This window comes from Nannospalax galili, unplaced genomic scaffold (genome assembly GCF_000622305.1).
Source record: "Nannospalax galili isolate Female #2095 unplaced genomic scaffold, S.galili_v1.0 scaffold707, whole genome shotgun sequence".
In the NCBI taxonomy this organism is placed as follows: Eukaryota; Metazoa; Chordata; class Mammalia; order Rodentia; family Spalacidae; genus Nannospalax; species Nannospalax galili.
The window spans coordinates 251,534-272,854 of NW_008356263.1; the positions used below are offsets into that span (position 1 = coordinate 251,534).

General features: G+C 41.6%; 1 protein-coding gene across 3 annotated transcripts in view; it reads left to right on the top strand.

The window, feature by feature from the left end:
* CUNH20orf194 (chromosome unknown C20orf194 homolog) overlaps nucleotides 1-21,321 on the top strand; it is a 257,297-nt gene that overhangs the window by 41,348 nt on the left and 194,628 nt on the right. For all 3 annotated transcript variants that reach the window (XM_029556875.1, XM_029556874.1, XM_008854459.3), the window contains exon 8: nucleotides 20,686-20,784. In XM_029556875.1, coding sequence (XP_029412735.1) covers nucleotides 20,686-20,784 — 99 coding nt within the window. The remainder of the gene's footprint in view (nucleotides 1-20,685; nucleotides 20,785-21,321) is intronic.

A 21,321-nucleotide genomic window follows, 5' to 3' on the forward strand; every position in this document is an offset into this window, starting at 1 on the left:
AGCAATAGACATTATGAATATACAAGTGCTAAGATGTATGTTTCTCAGGAGAGCCTGAAAAACATAATAGAAGACAAATTTCAGCCAACAAAGATATGGCTGTGTAGATAATACCCAAAGGATGACAACATAGTTGATTGTGTACTAGTGTTGTGAGGTGCTACGCCAGAAATGTAAGACTCATTTGTGTCTTTCCACAATGTCATAGTTCATAGAATAACAATAAATCATAAGCCACATTGGTTGCAATTTGCCAAATAGCCCCAGTTTCCTTGATAGCTGGTTGATGGCAAATGTCTTTTTAAAAAATTTTTATGTGTATAAGTGTTTTACATGCATATATGCTAATGTACCACATGTGTGCAATGCCAGCAGAGGTCAGAAGAGAGTGTCAATCTCCTGGAACTGCAGTTATAGACAAGTATTAACCATCATGTGAGTACTAGGAACTGAACCTGGGTCCTCTGGAAGAACAGCCAGTGCTCTTAACCATTTATCCATCTCTCCAGTCTCAAGTTCTCTAATTCTAATTTTTAATTTATAATTTTTTAAAATTTATTTTTTTGGTTGTTAGCCTTAGCCTTTAATGGCCACGCTATCCCTCCAGCCCTAATTTAATTTTTTCGAGAACTTCATGCATGAGCACTGTATTTACATCATTTCCACCCCTCCCTTATCCCCTCCAACTCCTGTGTTACCCCCACTCCCTCTTAAAGTCAAGACCTCTTCTGTAATTATTGTTGTTGCATGTATACATATATGCAAACTTTTTGTTGAGATTTCATGGGTGCAGCTTTCCTGTCATGTCTAGAATAAACTATCTCGCAGCAGGTGTCCTAGTCTTCTGGCTCTTAAAACCTTTCTGAACCCTTCTCTTCCACAATGTTCCCTGAACCCTAGGTGTAGGGGCTGTGTTGTAGATATATTAATTGGCTGGGCACCTTGTTCTCTGAATTTTGAGCAGTTATGAATCTCTGGCAGTAGCCTGTCTGCTCTAAAATGAAACTTCTTTGATGAGGGGGTAAGAGCTACGCTCAGCAGGCTGGGCTGGTGCATAGGCTGCACAGACCAAGCTAGGCCTGAGAGTGTGGGAAAGGCAGTGTTATGCAGGAGATCTCCAATCTTGTTTTTGGTCTTTTTGAGACAGGGTCTCCCTGTAGCCCTAGCTGGCCTGGATTCGCTATGTAGACCAGACTGGCCTCGAACTCACAGAGATCCGCCTGCCTCTGCCTCCCGAGTGCTGGGATTAAAGGTGTGCGCCACCACGCCTAGCCCAATCTTTTGTTTGTTTTTTGAGGCAGGGTCTCCCTATTGCCACAGCTGGCCTGAAACTTGCTATGTAGACTAGGCTGGTGTCAATTTCACAGATATCTGCCTGCTTCGGCTGGGATTAAAGGCATGTGCCACCACAGCCAGCTTTTTTTTTTTTTTTTTTTTTGTAATGAAGCGGAATTGAAGTTTGTTAAGACATTTTAATGTAGATTTAAGCATTAATGTTAAGAGAAAGAAGAGCAATTGGGAAGAAAGTAAGACATACATACTGGAGAATGTAGATATAGGTTTCTCAAAGGAGAATTGCCCTGTTATTCCAGTCTTAATTACTAATATTAACTCTCAAATCACACATTGTACATCTCACAATTCTATCTGCATGTATGTAGGTATGTTATGGCCACAAAAGGGTTGAAGACGTCATAGCAAGATTCAAAGGGTTCAAAGAAGTTCTTCTGCAGGCAGAGGCAAAGAGCTGATACAGATGTGAAGGCCACCGCACTGATTAGATACTAACTAAACCAGTTGGGAAGCTGCTGGAGGTACAGAGCCAGACTTCAGGGTAGCAGAGTGAAATAGGCCTCAGGCTTAAGTTAAACTGAGACGAGGTATAACACCAGGTCTGACATGAACAGATGGGTGGTAATTCAAGTAGGTTGTGTCAGCAGTGGGAACTGAGCTGAGCTGAGCTCAGGGACTAGGAAGTCCCTTGATGCCTACACTGGGTGGTCAGGTAAGACAGGTCAGTGGGGGCTATTGCCATCACAGTGTTAGGTACCTTCCTCTTTATGGGGTTTAGGTTAGGGTACTGCACACTTCTTTGATTTCTTTGTGTTCAGTAAGTCCTTGGACTGTTTTTTTCTCATATTAAAATTTTTATTACATTTATTGACTGTGTGTGTATATGGGCATATACATGCCGTGGTACTCACGTAGTCAGAGGACAACTTGTAGGTGTAGGTTCTCTCCTTCGCACCATGTGGGCCTAACTATGGGATTGAACTCAGGTGGTCAGGATTGATGGAAAGTGCCTTTACCTCATGAGCCATCTCGCTGACTCTCTGATATGGTTTTAATATGTCCATATGCTCAGATAGCCCCAATCTGCTTAGGTAAGTTTATGTGATAGTACCTTTTTACCTATTTATTTATTTAACGTGTATGAGTGTTTTGTCTGCATATATGTAAGTATACCATGTGTATGCAGTACCTGCAGAGATTAGAAGAGGGTGCTGAATGATCTCCTGGAACTGGAGTTAAGGATGGTTGTTAGCCACCATCTAGATACTGGGAAATGAACCAGGCCCTCTGCAAGAGCATCCAAGAGTCCTATCTCTCCAGCTCCAGTAACCATTTTACTTAAAAAAAAAAAAAAAAGTTTGACAGTTTTATACATATATTCAATATATCTTGATCCTGCCTATCCCAAACTTCTGTAGACACCTCCAACATGTTCCCTTTCCACCTTCATGTCCTCTCTTTTTTTGTAACCAAGTCCAGTTGGTTCTGTCTGCTGGAATGTTGATCTTGCTAGCTTGATCTTATACAGTTAACCACAGCTGCAGTGAGTTCATAAGTGCAATGACATGTCCTGTCTAGAAGACAGCTTTTCACAGCATTCATTCCTTTCAGCTCTTATACTCTTTCTACTGTCTCTTTCATGTTGTTCTCTGAATCTTGGTGCAGGGGTGTTGATTTAGATGTCCTATTTAGGACTGAACACTCAACAGTCACTTATTCTCAGTACTTTGACTAGTTATGAGTCTCTGCATTAACTGCTACCCACTGCAGAAAGAAGCTTCATTGACCAAGGTTGAAGGCAGCACAAATCTGTGTTGCCACTCATATTGTAACATATGTAAACATAAATATTTAGAAAGCAGTTTGATAATGTCCATTTAGCAAAACAGTATTAGGTACCTCCCCCCTCCACTCCCAGAACCTGTGATCTCTGAAGCCATGGGCTTTCAACCAGGTTTACAGTACCAGTCATGAATTTCCTCCTGTAGAGCAGGCCTCAGATTCAATCAGAAAGTAGTTGGTTACTCCATAACTTTCATGTCACTATTGTACTTTTTACCTTTAGGAATAAGTTATTAGTCTGTGCTCATGGGTAGTGCTGGACAGGTTGTGGTGTCCATATGTACAACGAGGTGCAGAGTTGACCTGCCCCTGCATTTGCACTCAAAATGGAACCAAATGCTACTTGTAAAACAGAATTGCCTGATAGTCACTGTTTTCTATAATATGGAGTAATGTAGGCCAGAGAACAGCTTGATCTCAACAACTAAAACAAAAGCATTTATGAGAACCGTGTTGGTGTGGTAAAACATAAATGTATTAACTTGGCTTCTACAAATTGCATAGCTGGCAAAAGTTAATAGAAAGAGAAGACGTAGTATGGGAAATTGTCTTCTTTAATACTTGGGACACAGAATTATAAATACCATTTAAAACCCCATAAAATGAAATAATAAAGATATAAATGTATTTAAGAGTAAATGATAAAATTGGATGGAAAGATGAGGGAAAAAAGAAGAAATCAAACCAAAGGGTTTATCCTCTCAGCATTCTACACAATATCTCTTATACCAGATGTGTGATATACACCAGGAAGTTCTCCAGCAGCAGGTGGGTGTTCTGTAATTCAACTAAATTCTGACACTTTACACCTGGAGACAGCATAGGCTGTCACTGTTAAGAGCTCAGTATCAGCCAGGCATTAGTCCCAGCACTCTGGAGGCAGAGGCAGGTGGATGTCTAAGAGATCTGACCAGCCTGGTCTATGATAGTGAGTGCCAGGCCAGCTAGGGCTACAGGGAGACCCTGTCTCCAAAAAAAACAAAACTCAGTATCACAAGACTGTACCATGCCCCACTTTAGATGCTAGTCACAAGTATTTAGGTTATAACTTATACTTCTGACCCAGTCATAAATTGAGGATTCCCACAAAACTTTCCTTTTGTTCAATTAATTTGCCAGAATGGCTCTCAGAATTTAGCAAGTGCTTTCTTTTTTGGGGGGTCTTTTTGAGACAGGGTCTCCCTGTAGCCCCAGCTGTCCTGGAACTTACTAACTTATTATGTAGACCAGGCTGGCCTTGAGCTCAGAGAGATCCACCTGCCTCTGCCTCCCAGTGCTGGGATTAAAGGTGTAGGCCACCACACCCAGCTGGGAGTGCTTTCTTAAATTTACTGACTTATCTAATGGGTACTGTAGAGGATATAAATGAATAGTCATTGGAGGAATCACACAGAGCTTCCATGCTCTCTCCGGGAACCTTCAGGTGTTCAAGGTTTTTTGGGTTTTTTTTTAATTTTATTATTTTTATTTTTTATGTATGAATATATTGCCTGCATGCATGTAAGTACACCAGTGTCATGCAGTGCCCAAGGGGGTCAGAAGAATGCGTCGGATCCCCTGGAACTGGAGTTACAGATGGTTGTTAGTCACCATGTGGGTGCTGGGAATTGAATCCAGATCCTCTGCAAGAGCAGCCAGTGCTCTTAACCCCTGTGCCAGCTCTAGCCCCCACACATTCAGGTTTTAATGGAAGTTTCATTAAATAGGTGTAGTTGATTATCTCTGGCTTTGGGTGATCATCAGTCTAGCCTTTAGCCTTTCTTTCTCTCCCCAAGATTGGGAAGTAGGGGTGTGTTGTGACACTATTCCTAGGGAGATGTGCACAAACATCTACTCACCCCATCTCAGAAATAACTCAAAGACAGCTGCATCACCAGTAGCCCACCCAAGCATGAGTGATGATTCAACCTAGAGCACACCACACACCTTTGCAAGCAACCAACTAGTTTGAAAAATGTGTTTCCATGAAGGTCATTTGGTCTGAGCCTCTTCCAGGCAGCTCACCTGATCTGCAGACCAGTTGGTCTAAGAGTATCTCAGCAGTTCTTACTAACTATATAAGCTTGGGGAGGGAGGAACATAGTGAATCTGCTCATGGAGGAAGTTACTACAAAACAGGCTGTCTCAACCCCTAATCATCCTTTGAGTTTTTGGTTGACTGTTTACCATTTGGAAACTAAGTCTCCAGTCACCTATCCTATCATTAGCATATAAAAGATACTCATTTTGGAGATTCCAGTTGTGTTAGAAGCTATATGTCTGGAAAGTGGGAGGAGGACCAAATGTTAACATAACTAATTTCAGGAGCCTCACGTTTGGGCGCCAGCTGTGGGGTCTCTCCCTCTCCTCGTGGGTCATTGGCCACCGGTCCTTGAGGACAAAGGGAGCAGAAGTGATGAACGGGGTCAGGGACGGCCAGTGAGCACTGACGGAAGAAAGCCCTTCCGGGGAGGCAGGTTTAGTGATACAAACAGCTCCAGACTCAGTGAAACAGCTCCGTTTATCCATGGGGATTAGGGAAAATATAGTGTGGAGGCAGTAGCCAATGCTTCAGCTGATAGGTGCTCATAGTATGCTTTATTTACATGTGGCAGGGGATCCTATCATCCAACTATGGGGAAATGCCTAATTATCATATAGAAAAAACTTGGGAGTAGTTTTATTGCAGGTAACTATGCCAAAGGTCATGTTTCAAATGAGGCCAAGCATCTATGCTTGGCGGCACTTTCCAGGCAGGTCAGGCAGGAAGCCCCTGCTGAGAAAGGAGCTGACCTTAACAGCAGGGTTCCCCAACAGGACACAATTAGGAATTAATAGATACTAAGGAAATTGAGCACTAGGCTTTTACCTTAGCTACTTTTCTGTTGCTGTGATAAAAACACTGACCAAAACCAACTTGGGGAGGAAAGGGTTTATTTGGCTTACAGCACAGTCCATCATCAAGGGAAACCAAGGCAGGGACTTGGAACTTGGAGCACAGATCATGGAGGAATGCTGCTTACTGGCTTGCTCCCTGGCCCTGTTCTCAGCCTGCTTTCTTTTTTTTTTTAAATCTTTTTTGAGACAGGGTCTCCCTGTAGCCCCAGCTGGCCTGGAACTCTCTATGTAGACCAGGCTGGCCTTGAACTCAGAGATTCACCTGTCTCTGCCTCCCAAGTGCTGGGATTAAAGGCTACGTCATCACGCCTGGCCTTTCAGCCTGCTTTCTTATACAACACAGGCCATCCTGCCCAGGGTCTGTCAAGTTGACAACTAACACTATCCAGCACATTTATCAAGTAAACTCTGGAATTAAGAAGTAATAATTTTAAAACAACTTATTAAATTTTAAGCTTTCATTTTTTTATATAAAGTGAAAATAAAAATGAAATTGTATCTAGAAAGCAAAGTCATAAAAATACTATGCATTAACACATGGAATACAGTTAAAGCATTACTTGGAAGAAATTTTCAAATGAAAAATAAATTAAATGAAATAGGGGAATAAAAATAAAGAACTAATTAAAAGGAAAGTAGAGGGGCTGGCAAGAGGATTCACCTGGTAAAGGCACTTGTTACACAAAAGATGGAAGGAGAGAACTGTCAAAGTTGTCTTTTGAACTCCCACACATGCTGTGACACATGTGTGTGCATGCACACACACACTAAATAAGGATCTGAGAGATAGCTCAGAGATTAAGAGCACTGGCTGCTCTTGCAGAGGACTTGGGTTCAGTTCCCAACACCTATGTGACTGCTTACAGCCATCTGTAACTACATTTCCAAGGGATCTGACACCCTCTTCTAGTCAGACGCACACACAGTGTACATACGTACATGGGGGCAAAACATTCATACAAATCTTTTCCTTCCCCCTCGTGCTTTTCCTATAGTCACCAGTGTGTGGAATATTCTTTCCTATGCATTATTTTAGGCTTTGCTCATACGTCCTTGTGTTGGGCCAGTGGACTGTGAGCTGACGTAATGTGACATGTTTGACCAGCTTTCACTGTTCTTGTGTGGTTTATTTTGTCCTCTTAACATTTCTGCCATGAGAACTTGCCCTAGTTAGCTGCTACTTTTTTATTATTATTACTTTGTGTGTATGAGTGTATTGCCTGCATGAATACAAGTGCACCCATGTCATGCAATGCCTACAGAGGTCAGAAGAGGGTGTTGAATTCCCCTGGAACTGGAGTTACTGATAGTTGTTAGCTGCCATGTGGGTGCTGAGAGTTAGCTGCTACTTTAACCTTCATCTAGAACAAGAGATTGAAGAACAAATTGAAACAATACTCAGTGAGCCACAACCAGACTACACATTTATGAAGAATAATGAGTTTTGTCTTAAGACATTGATGTGTGGAATTATTATATAGTATTATTGCAGCAAAAACCTAATAAACTAACTTCATAGGGAAAAAGAAAGTACACATTTCAAAATAAGGAAAATGGAGCTGGGTGTGGTAGCACACACCTGTAGTCCCAAAACTTGGGAGGCAGAGGCTGGAAGATCTTAGAAGTATAAGTCCAGCCTGGTCTACATAGTAAGCTCTGGATTAGCTAGGACTATATAGTGAGACCCTGTCCCCTCAAAACAAAGCAAAAAAAAAACAGAATAAGGGAAATGATTGATTGATACAAAGGACATTAACAGCTGGGCATGATAGTACATACTTGTAATGCTGGCATATAGGAGGCTGAGGCCAAGGCTAGAGAGATGGCTCAGCAGTTCAAGAGCACTTGCTGCTCTTGCAAAAGATCCAGGTTCAATTCTCAGCATCTGCATGGCGCCTCACCACCATCTGTAACTCCAGTTCCAGAGGATTTGACACCCTCTTCTGGCCTCTGCTATGGTGGACATATGCATACTCATATGGATAAAACAAAATTAAAATAAATCTTTGGCCAGGCGTGGCAGCACGCGCCTTTAATCCCAGCACGTGGGAGGCAGAGACAGACGGATCTCTGTGAGTTCGAGGCCAGCCTGGTCTACATAGCGAGTAATCTTTCAAACAAACAAACAAACAAACACAATTTGAGGCCAGGCAAGACCCTACCTCAAAAAACAAACACAAAGAAAACAACAAAAGAAATTAATGATCTTAAGAAAGTCATTGTTGTGGCTGGAGAGATTGCTCAGCGGTTAAGAACACTGGCTGTTCTTGCAGAAGACCCGGGTTTGAATCCTAGTACCCAGATGGCAGCTAACAACTATACGTAACTCCAGTTCCAGGGAATCTAACAGCTTCTTCTGTCCTCCACAGGCATTGCATGAAACAGGTGCACTTACCTACATGCAGGCAATACACACACATAAAAATAATAAATGAAATTTTAAAAATTTTAAAAACTTATTGTCAGGCCTAGCATGGTGATGCATCCCTTTAATCCCAGCCCTTAGGAGGCAGAGGCAGGCAGCAGGCAGATCTCTGTGAGTTTAAAGCCAGCCTGATCTACATAATGAGTTTCAGGCCAGCTGGTGCTACAGTGAAACCCTCTCAAAAAGACAAAAAAAAAAAAAAAAAAAACATTACCCCAAGTTGATCATTAAATGGTGGCTATACATATCGAAACATCACACTGTGCCCCACAAACTCGCACGGCTGAGCCATGGTGATACTTAGAGAATTGAGAGTCATTACTTCTTGGGGCTGATAGAGGCAGAAAGTGACTGCCTGATCTTCAATAAGAGTTTCATGCCAGCTGGGGCTACAGTGAAACCCCCCCAAAAAAAAAAAAAAAAAAAAAAAAAAATCATTGCCTAGTTTCATTGTAAACATGTTTTGCTAAAGGGAATAATTTTCTCTGAAAACATTTTTCCCAGTCAAAATAAACAGCAGACATATTGGCGATCTAAAATAAACAATTGCAAAAATGTATAGAAAGCACTAGGAACACATGGTTTTCTAGGTAAATTCATTTTTGTTTGTTTTTTGAGACACAGTATGTAGTCCTGGATGGTCTGGAACTAAAAAAGATCTGCCTGCCTTTGCCTCCTGAGTGCTGAGATTAAAGCCTTTTGTTACCACACCCAGTTTTTTTTTTTTGTTTTTAATGACACAGGGTCACACTTCACAATTCAGTCATACTAAAACCTTTCAATACAGTTCCAGATCTAGTGAAAAGGAAAGGCCAATTCTATCTTTAAAGTATTTGAATTTAGTAATAAATTTAAATGAAAGAGTAGGGTAAAAGAAAAGCTTGCAAACTTTAAATAAAATTAGCTATGATAGGACTTTGGCTATAACTCAGAGTTTTTGCCTATCATGCACAAAGTCCTGGATTCAGTTCCTTGCACTGAAAAACAAAAATCAAACAAAAACACACCTTACAAAGAAATTTGCTTTGGTGTCAAAACCCAACAAAAATAATTCAAGAATTTGAAAACTTTCAAGCTCATCTGTACTCATATACACATCCCCCACAACTCATAATTAAAAATAATTAAATCTTTAAAATTCTGTGATGGGCCATGGGCAGTGCCCTGACCATGGTTCTCCCTTCAGGGTGGAATTGGGTCTCCTGTGCCTCCCATGGCGGCAGCTTGGGGTCTGCTGTCACTTCCTGCACACCTGCTTTGGACTGGGTGGCCAGATGTGAGTGACAGCCATGCACTGCCCTTAGCAATATGCAGCTGGCCTGATCAGTAGCTGTGGCAAGCAGCAGGAGGGTGGACTAAATGGCTCCAGGTGCTCTGGTGTTCAACTCCAACCCTTCTCTGAGAGAGAGAGAGAGAGAGGCCAGGTGATAATTGCCGTGATCCTGACATTTTGGCCCCAGGGCCTGAGCCATGGAATTGGCCCTAGTGCAGCAGGAACCTGTTATTTCAGTAGTTGGTGACTTTTGGCCATGTACTTCACCCAGACAGATGGAATGGGACTGTTTGTCCCCTGCATGGAGGACCTTGAAGAGGGGTATAATGCTTGAGAATTATAGGAATGTGGCCTCCTTGGACTTTCCACTTTTCAAACCTGCTGTGATCTTACAACTAGAGGGAAGAGGTGATCTAGAAAACATATCTCAACTGGCCACTGGAGCTGAAACAGGCCCCCAGGGCCTCTGGACTGTAGGTATTGATACTCAGACTGGCAATATTTTGACAAAAGAAATGTGTGAAGAAAAAGAGAGTATATCATTTGAACTTCAGAAAGACTTTTCCCAGGAAACAGACTTTTCAGAAACCTATATGCTAGAGTTATCAACAGGAAATTCACTCAGCAGCAGATGTGAAAAAGGAAAACAACAGTGCCATTGAGAATAGTAAAACCTGAGACAAGCTCTGTGGAGGAGTATCTATTTAATCAGAAACTTGTCCCAGTACCACACCATCTCCACTGGAGAGCAGCATCCTGAATGTATAGGACAAGATAAAACCTTCAGCTCTGACACAAAACTTATTAAGGATGAAATAATTACTACAGAAGAAAGACCTTTGAAATGTGAAGAATTAGTGGAAACCTTTAGATTGACTCTCAAGCTAATCAGAAGCTAGAAAGCCGTGCTGTGGAGAAGCCTCATCAGTGTACAGAGTGTGGCAAAGCATTAACCCTGAAAGTAGATATGAGAGGATAGCCATATCAATGCCAGAAATGTGGAAATCATTTCACCTGTAGTTCTATATACATTGCACATCAGAGAATCTGCACTGGGAAGAAACCTTATGAATGTAAAGACTGGGAAAGCTTTCAGTGTTAATGTAAAATTAATTCAACATCAACGAATTCACACTGGAGAGGAAACCTTATGAGTATAATGAATGTGGGAAAGGTGTCAGGTACAGCCCTCAGCTTAGGCAGCATCAGAGTATATATTCTGGAGAAAATCAGTGTAGTGAATGTGGAAAAGTCTTCAATAAAAATGCAAAACTTATTTAGTGCCAAAGGGAAGTTAATCCAAGGCCAGAGAATCCTCACAGGTGAGAGGCCCTATCGATGTAATGAATGTGGGAAAGCTTTTAGGTGTAACCCAGCTTCATAGGCATCTGAGAATTCATACTGGGAAGAAGCCATATAAATGTAATGAATGTGGAAAGTCCTTCAACATTAATGCAAAACTAATGCAGCATCAGAGAACTCACATGGGAAAAACCCTTTGAATGTAATGAATGTGGAAAGTGCTTTACTTCTGAAAGAACCCTACTTGATCATACTGAAGAAAAGCCTTATCAATGTAATGAATGTGGAAAAGCCTTCACTATTGTGCCAAATTAACTAGGCACCAGCAAATATGTACTGGGGAGAAACCTTTCAAGTGTATGGAATGTGAGAAAGCATTCAACTGTGCTCTGACTATATGCACCAGAGAATCCACACAGGAGAGAAACCCTTTCAATGCAAAGAGTGTGGAAAAAAACTTCTATGTCAATGCTCATTTAATTCAACATCAGAGAAGCCACACTGGGGAAAAATCTGATGTGTAGAGTGTGACAAGGCTTCACCTTTAGTACTGACGGTATTATACACCAGACTGTCCATACTTGATAGAAACCTATGTGCATAATGTATGTGGCAAAGCTCTCAGGTTTAGCTTCCAACTTAAGAAGCACCAGAATGTCCATAATGAAGGAAAATCCTAATAGAAGGATGAAGAAAACTAAGGTTAATGGAAATAGATGATGTGTTATCAGCTGTTATTTGGAAGAAAACCCTGAGAGGAGAATGAATATGGCAGTCTTCCTTTGGAAATAAATCTTTTGTTTTATTCAAATTTTAATTAGGAATGGATGGCCAGATAAAAAGTTATATCTAAAATAACTTAGTTTTATAACAGTAACCAGTTAGGGAATATAGTGAAGAAAACAGCCTGTTCCCAACAGCATCAAGAAAAGTAGGCTTTCTGGGAATAATTGTTTTGTGGGACTCATATGGAGAAAATTAAATTCTCCATGGAGGGACATCAAAGGAAAGGAGTAAAAGGGTGGGGAGAAATTTATTTCTGTTTGATTTTTGAAAAGCATGCATGACTTTTGTAGAGTTGAAATATAATAAAGATTCCTTTGAAAGAAAATCCTGTGAAGTAGGATTTAAGGTTTTAAAATTTAGCTCTACACCAACAAAGATAGTCATGTAATCACTATGCAATCACTATGCTAATTTTTTTTTTTTTTTTTTTTTGGTGTTGTGCTGGTTAGCTTTAGTTGTCAACTTGAAAGACCTGGGAAGAGGGAACCTCAACTGAGGAACTTTCTCCTGTGGCCATTTCTGTAGAGCATTTTCTTGATTGTTGAGTGATGTGGGAGGGCCCAGCCCACTGTGGTCAGTGCCACCCCTGAGCAGGTGGTTCTATATTATGTAAGAAAGGAGGTTGAGCACACTTGTCCATGGTCTCTGCTCCATGTTCCCACCCTGAGTGTCTGCCTTGGTTTCCCTTGATGATGGACTATGTTGTAAACCAAATAAACCCTTTCCTCCCCAAGTTGGTTTTGGTCAATGTTTTTATCATGCAATTGAAAGCAAACTAACAGGTGGAGGAGGCTAAAAGACAGGAGGAGGGGGTTGGGGGAGGGGGAGAAAAACTTATTGCATGGGGCTGGAGAGATATCTTAGGACTTCAGAGGCAGAAGAAGAAAGATGATGCCTTGCTATATAGCAAGACTTTGTCTCAAAACAGAGCCGCCCCACCCACACACCTCTCTCAGGGGCTTGGTCCGTAGCTCATTGGTAGTGTTTGCCCAGAATGTGTAAAAAGCCTTGGGTTAGATTCCCATCACTGCCCCAAAATTGGGACGGGAAGGGGAGGGGGAGGAGGAGAGAAAACTCCTTTTATGTCTAATTGTATACTTCACTTCTGTCCTAAGCAAAAACCCATATTTTATTTTATCAAAAATAACAGAGTAAGGGGGCCTGGAGAGATGACTCAGTGGTTAAAAGCACTGACTGTTCTTGCAGAGGCCCCAGGTTCGGTTTCCAGCACCATATTGGCTAACAACTGTCCATTTTTGGCCTTTGGAATGGAGTATGTTGCTAAGAGGCCCAAGGACATTTTGACATTTAGCCAAGAAACTGGCTACTTCTCTTTGGGGTCTTTTTGCCCTAACTGCTTAGCCAATTCCTACCTCCTATTCTTATCACACCATCCTCTGAAGAGGTACCAATAGGGAATCAGGATGCAGACTGCTCTGGCTTCTTCCATGCTGAACAGGGACGCAGGATGAGGCAATTGGAGTACCCTACCTAGCCAATTCTGTCCTCCTATTCTTATCATGCCATCCTCTGAAGGGGTTACCCAAATTGCCAATAGGGAATAGGGACCCAGACTGCTCTGGCTTCTTCCATGCTGAACAGAGATGCAGGGTGAGGCAATTGGAGTACCCCTTCAGTGGGTCTCTCTAAAAGACTCCCAAATTGCATAACTCTTATCTCTAAGGGGAAAAGAAAGTCCTTGAATCGTGACTAGGAGCACCACATGGAGGCAGGATCCGGGGGTTCTCAGGCAGTCCTCTGCATTCTCAGGCCTTCTGTCAGAGGGAGGCCAGAACTCAGCACTCTCTAGTGGTCTGCTGAGATCAAAGTCGCTACACCGATGGAGGTCCAAACCCACCCTCTGAGGCTGTCTGCTAGGATCTCCTACTCAGATGGTTTTACATATGAGCTGCAGTATTTGTGGGAACATAAAAAGGAGTAATTCTTTCTAGGAATACTCAGGATTATTTCCCAGAAGACTCATGAATAAGTGGTATTCTAGATAGAGGAAGAGGAGGTACAAGCCTTCTAGGCACAGACAAGGAACCTATCTGAACACTCCAGAATCATCCTCTTGAACATTGAGAGAAGGCACTCAAATAAGGCTGCCTGTACCCTTGCCTAGTCCTTAAGCTGGCCCTTGTCTACCACAGGGATGATGCCATGAATATAGACTTTCAGCCACCCCAAGAATGGCCTCTGCTAGGGCCTAGGCCCTCAGCCAAGTTCTATCTGAAGTTCAGAGTCCTTGCTCACTAAGGGCCAAGACACACTGGTCTGGTCCTTGGTTTTCAAAGTTTTGCTGCTTATCCAACCTTGAAATTTCTCTCTGAAGGGTCTGAGCAGAAAGACTTTCTATCACCTAACCAGTTCCACCTACCTTCGTAGACTCCACTTCTGTAACTGTGGGGTTTGTGCTGGGGAAATTTGGAGAATAATGTGTCTAGGGGAAAGTATATAGGCTCTATGTACCTCTTCTCTAGATATATTGCCACATTTGCTTCATGTTTGTGTTGTAGGCTCAGGCAAGTTACTTTACTGCTCTGTGCCTCAATCTCATCTGAAAATGGGCATAGAGAAGTACACAAGGATGTTAGAGAGCTTACTATAGTTAGAAAACATTTCACATACAGTGCTGGTTACATTTAGTATTAGAATTTAAGGCATCTTCCATTTCACTCAGCATGGAGCTGAAAGCAGTGTTTAATAATACTACCTTACTCCATAATTACTACGGCCACGTCACCTCCTTCAGGGATTTTTTGCTTTTAGTAAAGTGCCTATTTTCTTTGTAACTCCTAAAGCACTATGTTTCTTACCTAGAAGACAGCCAGAGACTACCATTTAATTGTGTAATTCTCCTTCCTGTCATAAACTCAAATCAAGAATGGTATCCTGCCAGGCATGGTGGTGTATGCCTTTAATCCCAGCACTCAGGAGGCAGAGGCAGACAGATCTCTGTGAGTTCAAGGCCAGCCTAGTTTACATAGTGAGTTCCAGGCCAGCTGAGGCTACAGGGAGATCCTGTCTTTAAAAAAGAAGAAAGAGGGGCTGGAGAGATGGCTCAGTGGCTAAGAGCACTGGTTATTCTTGCAGAACACCTGGATTCGAATCCCAGCACCCACATGGCAGCTAACAACTGTCTGTAACTCCAGTCCCAGGGGATCCGAAAGCCTCTTCTGTCCTCCAAGGGTGTTGCACAACACGGGTGCACATACCTACATACAGGCAATACATGCATACACATAAAATTAAAATACATAAATAAAATTTAAAAAAAAGAGAATGGTCTCACTAGGTCAACAGTTAAAATGAAAGGTACCTTCTGAGTCTATTTCTAAATACAATTGATAAAGGGGCTGGAGAGATGGCTTAGCACTTAAGAGCACTGACTGCTCTTGCAGAGGACCCGGGTTCGAGTCCCAGCACCCACATGGCAGCTATGAACCATCCTTAACTCAAGTTCCAGGGGAATCCAAAGCTCTCTTCTGACCTCCGTGGCATTGCATGACGTGGGTGCTCTCACATACATGCAGGCAATATACTCATACACATAAAACATAAAAATAAAATATTTTAAAAAATACAATTGATAAAATAACCCATTCAATATTAATAAACATGTTGATTTCTTTTGCATTGTCATAAAATACAGCTTTCTGATGTAGCCAAAAGGATTATACAGAACCAAGTTACCAAGACTAAGCGACATAATGATTGTGTGGGTAGCCTTAGGCACATGTGCAAGCATAACACTCATACACATAAAATAAAAATAAATTTAAAAAATAAAATGATGTACACAGAGTAAACAATAAAACTAGGGGCTAGAGAGATGGCTCAGTGGTTAAGAACACTAGTTGTTCTTGCAGAAGACCCGGGTTCAAATCCCAGCACCCACATGGCAGCTAACAACTGTCCGTAACTCCAGTCCCAGGGGATCCGACAGCCTTTTCTGTCCTCCAAAGGCATTGCACGACACGGGTGCACTTACCTACATGCAGGCAATACACGCATACACAAAATAAAAATAATAATAAAACAATAAAACTAGCATACAATCTAATAAAACTATTATGGAACAATAGAATCGCCAGGCATGGTGGCGCATGCCTTTAATCCCAGCACTTGGGAGGCAGAGACAGGTGGATCTCTGTGAGCTCAAGGCCAGCCTGGTCTACATAGTGAGTTCCAGGCCAGCTGGGGCTACAGGGAGACCCTGTCTCAAAAAGACTAAAAAATAAAACAAGAGAATCTTGCTAGCCCCTCCAGAATCATTCTCAGTGGTTGTCTGCCAAGGCCATCACCTGCTTCTTCCCTGCCCAAGAGTAAGCATATGGACTCTGTGGTACTCATCGCTATACTTTCAGTTTTATTTGTAATCAGATGTGCCTCCACAAATGCAGAGTTTAGAGTTGCCTGCCTGTAGCACCTGTGTTTGGGGTAGGGAAGCAAATTTTCTTTCAAATATATAAGCTCTTTGTTCCCCCTGCCTCCTTGCTGTCTATTGAAGAAACACCAGATTGCCTGTCTTCTAGTTGCCCTCAGTTGGGATTTTTGTTGATTTTATTTCTGTGGTATAGTTTCAACCTTTTTTCCTTCTGTATCAGGGTTTTGTTTTTTTTTTCCTGTATCAAGTTTTATCAGAAATAATGTTTACTGTTCTTTTTGTTTTGTGGGTAGCCATTGCCATGCGTTCCTTAAATCTTTAATTCTCCATTGCACAATAGTGATATTCCAGTTCTGTAGTGCTTTCTCTGTTTGTATTGCTTGTTTGTTTGTTTTGTTTTTGGTCTTTTTGAGATGAGACAGGCTCTCCCTGTAGCCTCAGCTGTCCTGGAACTCACTGTGTAGACCAGGCTGGCCTTGAACTCATAGAGATCCGCCTGCCTCTGCCTAGTGCTGTGATTAAAGACATGTGCCACCACGCCCAGCTGCTTTTCTTTTTTTAAGATTAAAAATACTGCTATCATATAGATATATATGAGTTTGTGTGTGTGTGTGTGTGTCTGTCTGTCTGTCTGTCTGTCTCAGGACAACTTTCAGAAATCAGTTCTTTCCTTCCAATATAGGATTTGGAGATCAAATCCAGGTTATCAGGTTTGCATAGCAAGCACTTTTACACACTGAGCCATCTCAGTAGCTCATTTGTAGTACATTTATAAAAAAAACATTCAATTTGATGTTTAGTTTTGTAGTGGTAAAATTTATATAAGAGAAACAGGATAAATGCCTTTTTTTTTTGAGACAGGGTCTCTCTGTAGCCCCAGCTGGTCTGGAACTCACTGTGTAGAACAGGCTGGCTTTGATCTGACAAAGATCCACATGCGTCTGCCTCCCAAATGCTAGGATAAAGGGGTGTATTACCATACTTTCTGTTTTTAAAATAAAGTTGGGTTTCTAATCATTTTCCAGAAATAACCAATTATATATTTTAAGTATATATAGTCTTTTTGAAGTATGGTCTCCCTGTAGCCCCCGCTGTCCTGGAACTCACTATGTATAAGTATATATAATTTTGAATTCATAGATTTAAACATTTGGTATGTTTATATCTGTTACAGATGCTGTCTTTAGTGGCACTCAAGTTGTTTTATTTTGGGTAGTGGTTCACATATCTTTTTGTCAAATACTTCATTTTTTTATATGTATGAGTATATTGCCTATATGTCTATAAGTTTACCTGTATCAGACAATGGCTACAGAAGCCAAAGAGGGTATCCGATCCCCTGGAGCTGGAGTTACGGATGGTTGTTAGCCGACTTATGGGTGCTGGGAATCGAACCCAGGTCCTCTGCAAAAGCAGCCAGTGCTCTTAACTGCTGAGCCATCTCTCCAGCCCTGTGGTTCACATATCTTTTTAACACGATAGCCGTTTTAGCACCACAATCTGGGTTCTAGGAATAAATGTTCATTGATACTGGTGTGACCATATTTTTAGATCTCTCTAGTAGACAGAGCTAAGAAGTTTTCTCTCTCCCTTCCCTCCATGTGTATGTGTACACATACAAAATACCGGATGTAGATACTGGGAGAAATGTGTTGTTAGGTAATTTTGTCATTGTATAAGCATTATAGAGTATGATTACATAAACCTAGATGATAGAGCCATTAGGCTCTATACACATACTGTATACTGTCATATACATCGTCTATCATCAACCAAAACATCTAATGAGCAATAGTGGCTACCTGTAATCCCAGCACTCAGGAGCCTGAAGCAGGAGGATAATGAGTTTGAGGTCAGCCTGGACTACGTAGTGAGATGCTATCCTAAAAACAAATAAACCCCTCAAATCCCCACATCTATAAATAGTATATGACTCTCTCTCTCTCTCTCTCTCTAAGAGATTTGACACCTTCTTGTGACCTTGTGGGCATTGCACAACACAGGTGAACATATACGTATGCAGGCAATACATTCATACACATAAATTTCTTTTAATTAAGAAAAAAGAAAAACACATCATCTATGTGATTATTAAAAATAATTTTATATATGTATATCATATACGTGTATGAATATACACACAAATGTGCACTATAATACAGTTGAGAGGCACTATAATATAGCTGAACAACACATAGTGGTGGTCAAATTAAGAGTCCTTTAGTGGGGCGTGGTGGTGCACGCCTTTAATCCCAGCACTTGGGAGGCAGAGGCAGGAGGATCTCTGTGAGTTCGAGGCCAGCCTTGTCTCCATAGTGAGTCCAGGATAGCTGGGGCTACAGGGAAGACCAAAAAAAAAAGAGTCCTTTAATAGCCTGTAGTCAAGAGGGTGCTAACACTCAAAAGAATTCTGGACCCTGAGGAGAAGCAGGCCAAAGTTTATAAAATTTTAAATCACAGTTACATCCTGCCAGGGGCAAACACAACAACCATAGTTAAATCAGATCACCATAGTTACACCAGACCAGGGGCAGGTCAATTAAAAAAGAAGTTTTCAGTTAACAAAAAGTTTCTAAGTTTTAGTTAGGAGAAACAAACTTCTCAGAATTACAGAAACAATGGGTTCCATGGGATGCTGGGAGGAATGTGCCACCTGGCTAGTTGCAAGTTTCCCAGTACTATAGAAACAATGTACTCCCAGAAACTGCCTATATGAGAGTTCTAGCTGAATGATTGCAGTTAGCAAGCATGGGATGCAGGGGGTTTGGGGCAGAAGAAACACAGGATAAAGCAAAAGCCAGCCAGAACAAAATGGAGTCAGTTTTGCCATTTCCTGCACGTCAGGAGGAAGAGAAGGAGGGAGGGAGGCAGATTGCATCACGTGAATAATGAAGTCTAGTGAAGGCCAAGTATGGTGGCATGTGCCTTTAACCACAGCACTGGAGAGGCAGAGTCAGGCAATTCCTGTGAGTTCCTAGCTAGTCAGGGCTACATGGTGAAACTGGCTTTTTTTTTTTTTTTAATTTTTAAAAATGATTTATTTAATAACAACATACTTAGAAGAAGCATATCATTACAACACAATTGAATAACGGTTTCCTGAGGTAGGATGCATCTCTTTCAAAATTGGCTGTAAATTTTTAGGTTTACAGTTGAATTATTACACAGGCAGCGGCCCGCCAGCAATGCTGGGCTTCTCAGGACGACACAAATCTGGAGAAAAGCTGCCTTGAATAATGAGCTCAAAGCTGCTGAAAAATAAGAACTCCACTGGTAAACCAAAGCCAATCCCGCGATTGCAAAACCCACGTCGCTGAGCTCTGCCTGCCAGAAAAGGGGAATTCTCTAATTTCTTTCTTTGGGACTTTATAGCAGCTCTATTGAAAAATTCACATACCACATAATTTGCCCATGTAAAATGCATGATTCAGTGGTTTTCCAAATGTTCGCAGCTGTGTACACCTCCCGGTTAGTGATCATTACTCTCCTTTTCCTCTGTCCCCCTCTCCCCAGGCAGAGGGAATCTACCTTCCATCTCACACCTTGCCTGTTCTAGACATTTCGTAGAAATAGACTCTCATAGCACCTGGCCACTGAGAACCGCTTTCTTACACCCCCTGCTCAGGGTTCATACATGTTGTAGCATGTGCCAGCACTTCATTCTTTTTCATAGCCAAATAATATTCCATTATGTGGCTATACTGTATTTTCTTTATTCCCTCTATGACTGACAATGGCCCGTGGGTTGTTTCCACTTGGACTATGATGAATCACACTGCTGTGATTGTTCATGTACAAGTCTTCATGTGGTTTCATGTTCTCATGTCTCTTGGCTGTATACCTTGATTGCCCCTGTCTGTTTTTTTTTAAAGAAAAAAAAAAATTTTTATATCAACCCAGAAAATTACTCATGTCCACTTGCAGTGTGTGCCACCATACCCAGCTCACCTATGATTTTTACCTCTACTGGGGTTTTAGAAGAGTGATAGAAAAATAATGGGAAAGCTCTTGGTGTCTGGGAATGGAAGAGGTCCAACATCAAGGTCTGGATGCCCAGGACCATATGTGGAGTGAAGACCACCGCCACCCCTCAGGGAGGTAGGAAGTCTATTCTAGAGAATCAGTCCAAGACCAGAATCTGCAAGTAGCAGAAACATCCGCTTACCCTGGTCTCCAGCATAAGCCCAACACAGAGGCAGAGCCATTGCCATGTACAACCTGGGACTTCTAGAGTGAGGGGTGTGGGGAATGTAGCCATTCAAAGGCTGAAACTGCTCCCAATATTGGGCAGTCTTCCATTGTTCAGTCTGTCCTCACCAGAGGAATGTGGAACTGTGGCTTGCTGTAGGGGACACTTGTGTTTTTAAGATGCATCTGTGAAATAACATGTAATCAGCATATATAATAGCTATAATAATTTTCTGATCATTTGCAAGTTTACAGTTCTCATTTTCTAATGTACCTCTTTTATATAGCAGTCTTTCATTTTCTTCATAGGATTTGGTGGCCTTTGAACATCAGTGGACAAGCTTTTTTGCTAATTTTGACACAGAAATTCCTTTCTTGCTGGAACTTTCTGAATCTCAGGCTGGTGAGGTATGTAAGTACAAAGTCAAAGAAGAAAAAAAAAATCAGTTAATTATGTGTTTTATTTAAAAATTTCAGCCAGGCATAGTGGTGCACACCTTTAATCCCAGCACTCAGGAGGCTGGTGGGGCGGCGGGGGGGGGGGGTGTGGGGGGAGCATTTGAGACTACAGGGAGAGACCCTGTCTCAAAAAGACAAAAAAAAAAAATTTGAGATTCACCACTGTGCTGATTTCTTTTGGTTATCACTTCCATAAACTGTACTATATATCATAAAAGAAGACCTCTGCCGTGCTAAAAAAAGTTATTTTGGAATTGGGGGTGTGGCTCAGTGGTGAGGACTTGCACAGACTGCTCAAAGCTTTGGGTTCAATCTCCCATGCCCCCCAAAGAAAAACAATGATTTTTTTTCTTATACCAGCTTTTTAAAAAAAATATTTTTATTTATTTATTTATGTATTTATTTTGGTCTTTTTGAGACAGGGTCTCCCTGTAGCCCCAGCTGTCCTGGAACTCAGAGATCTTCCTGCCTCTGCCTCCCAAGTGC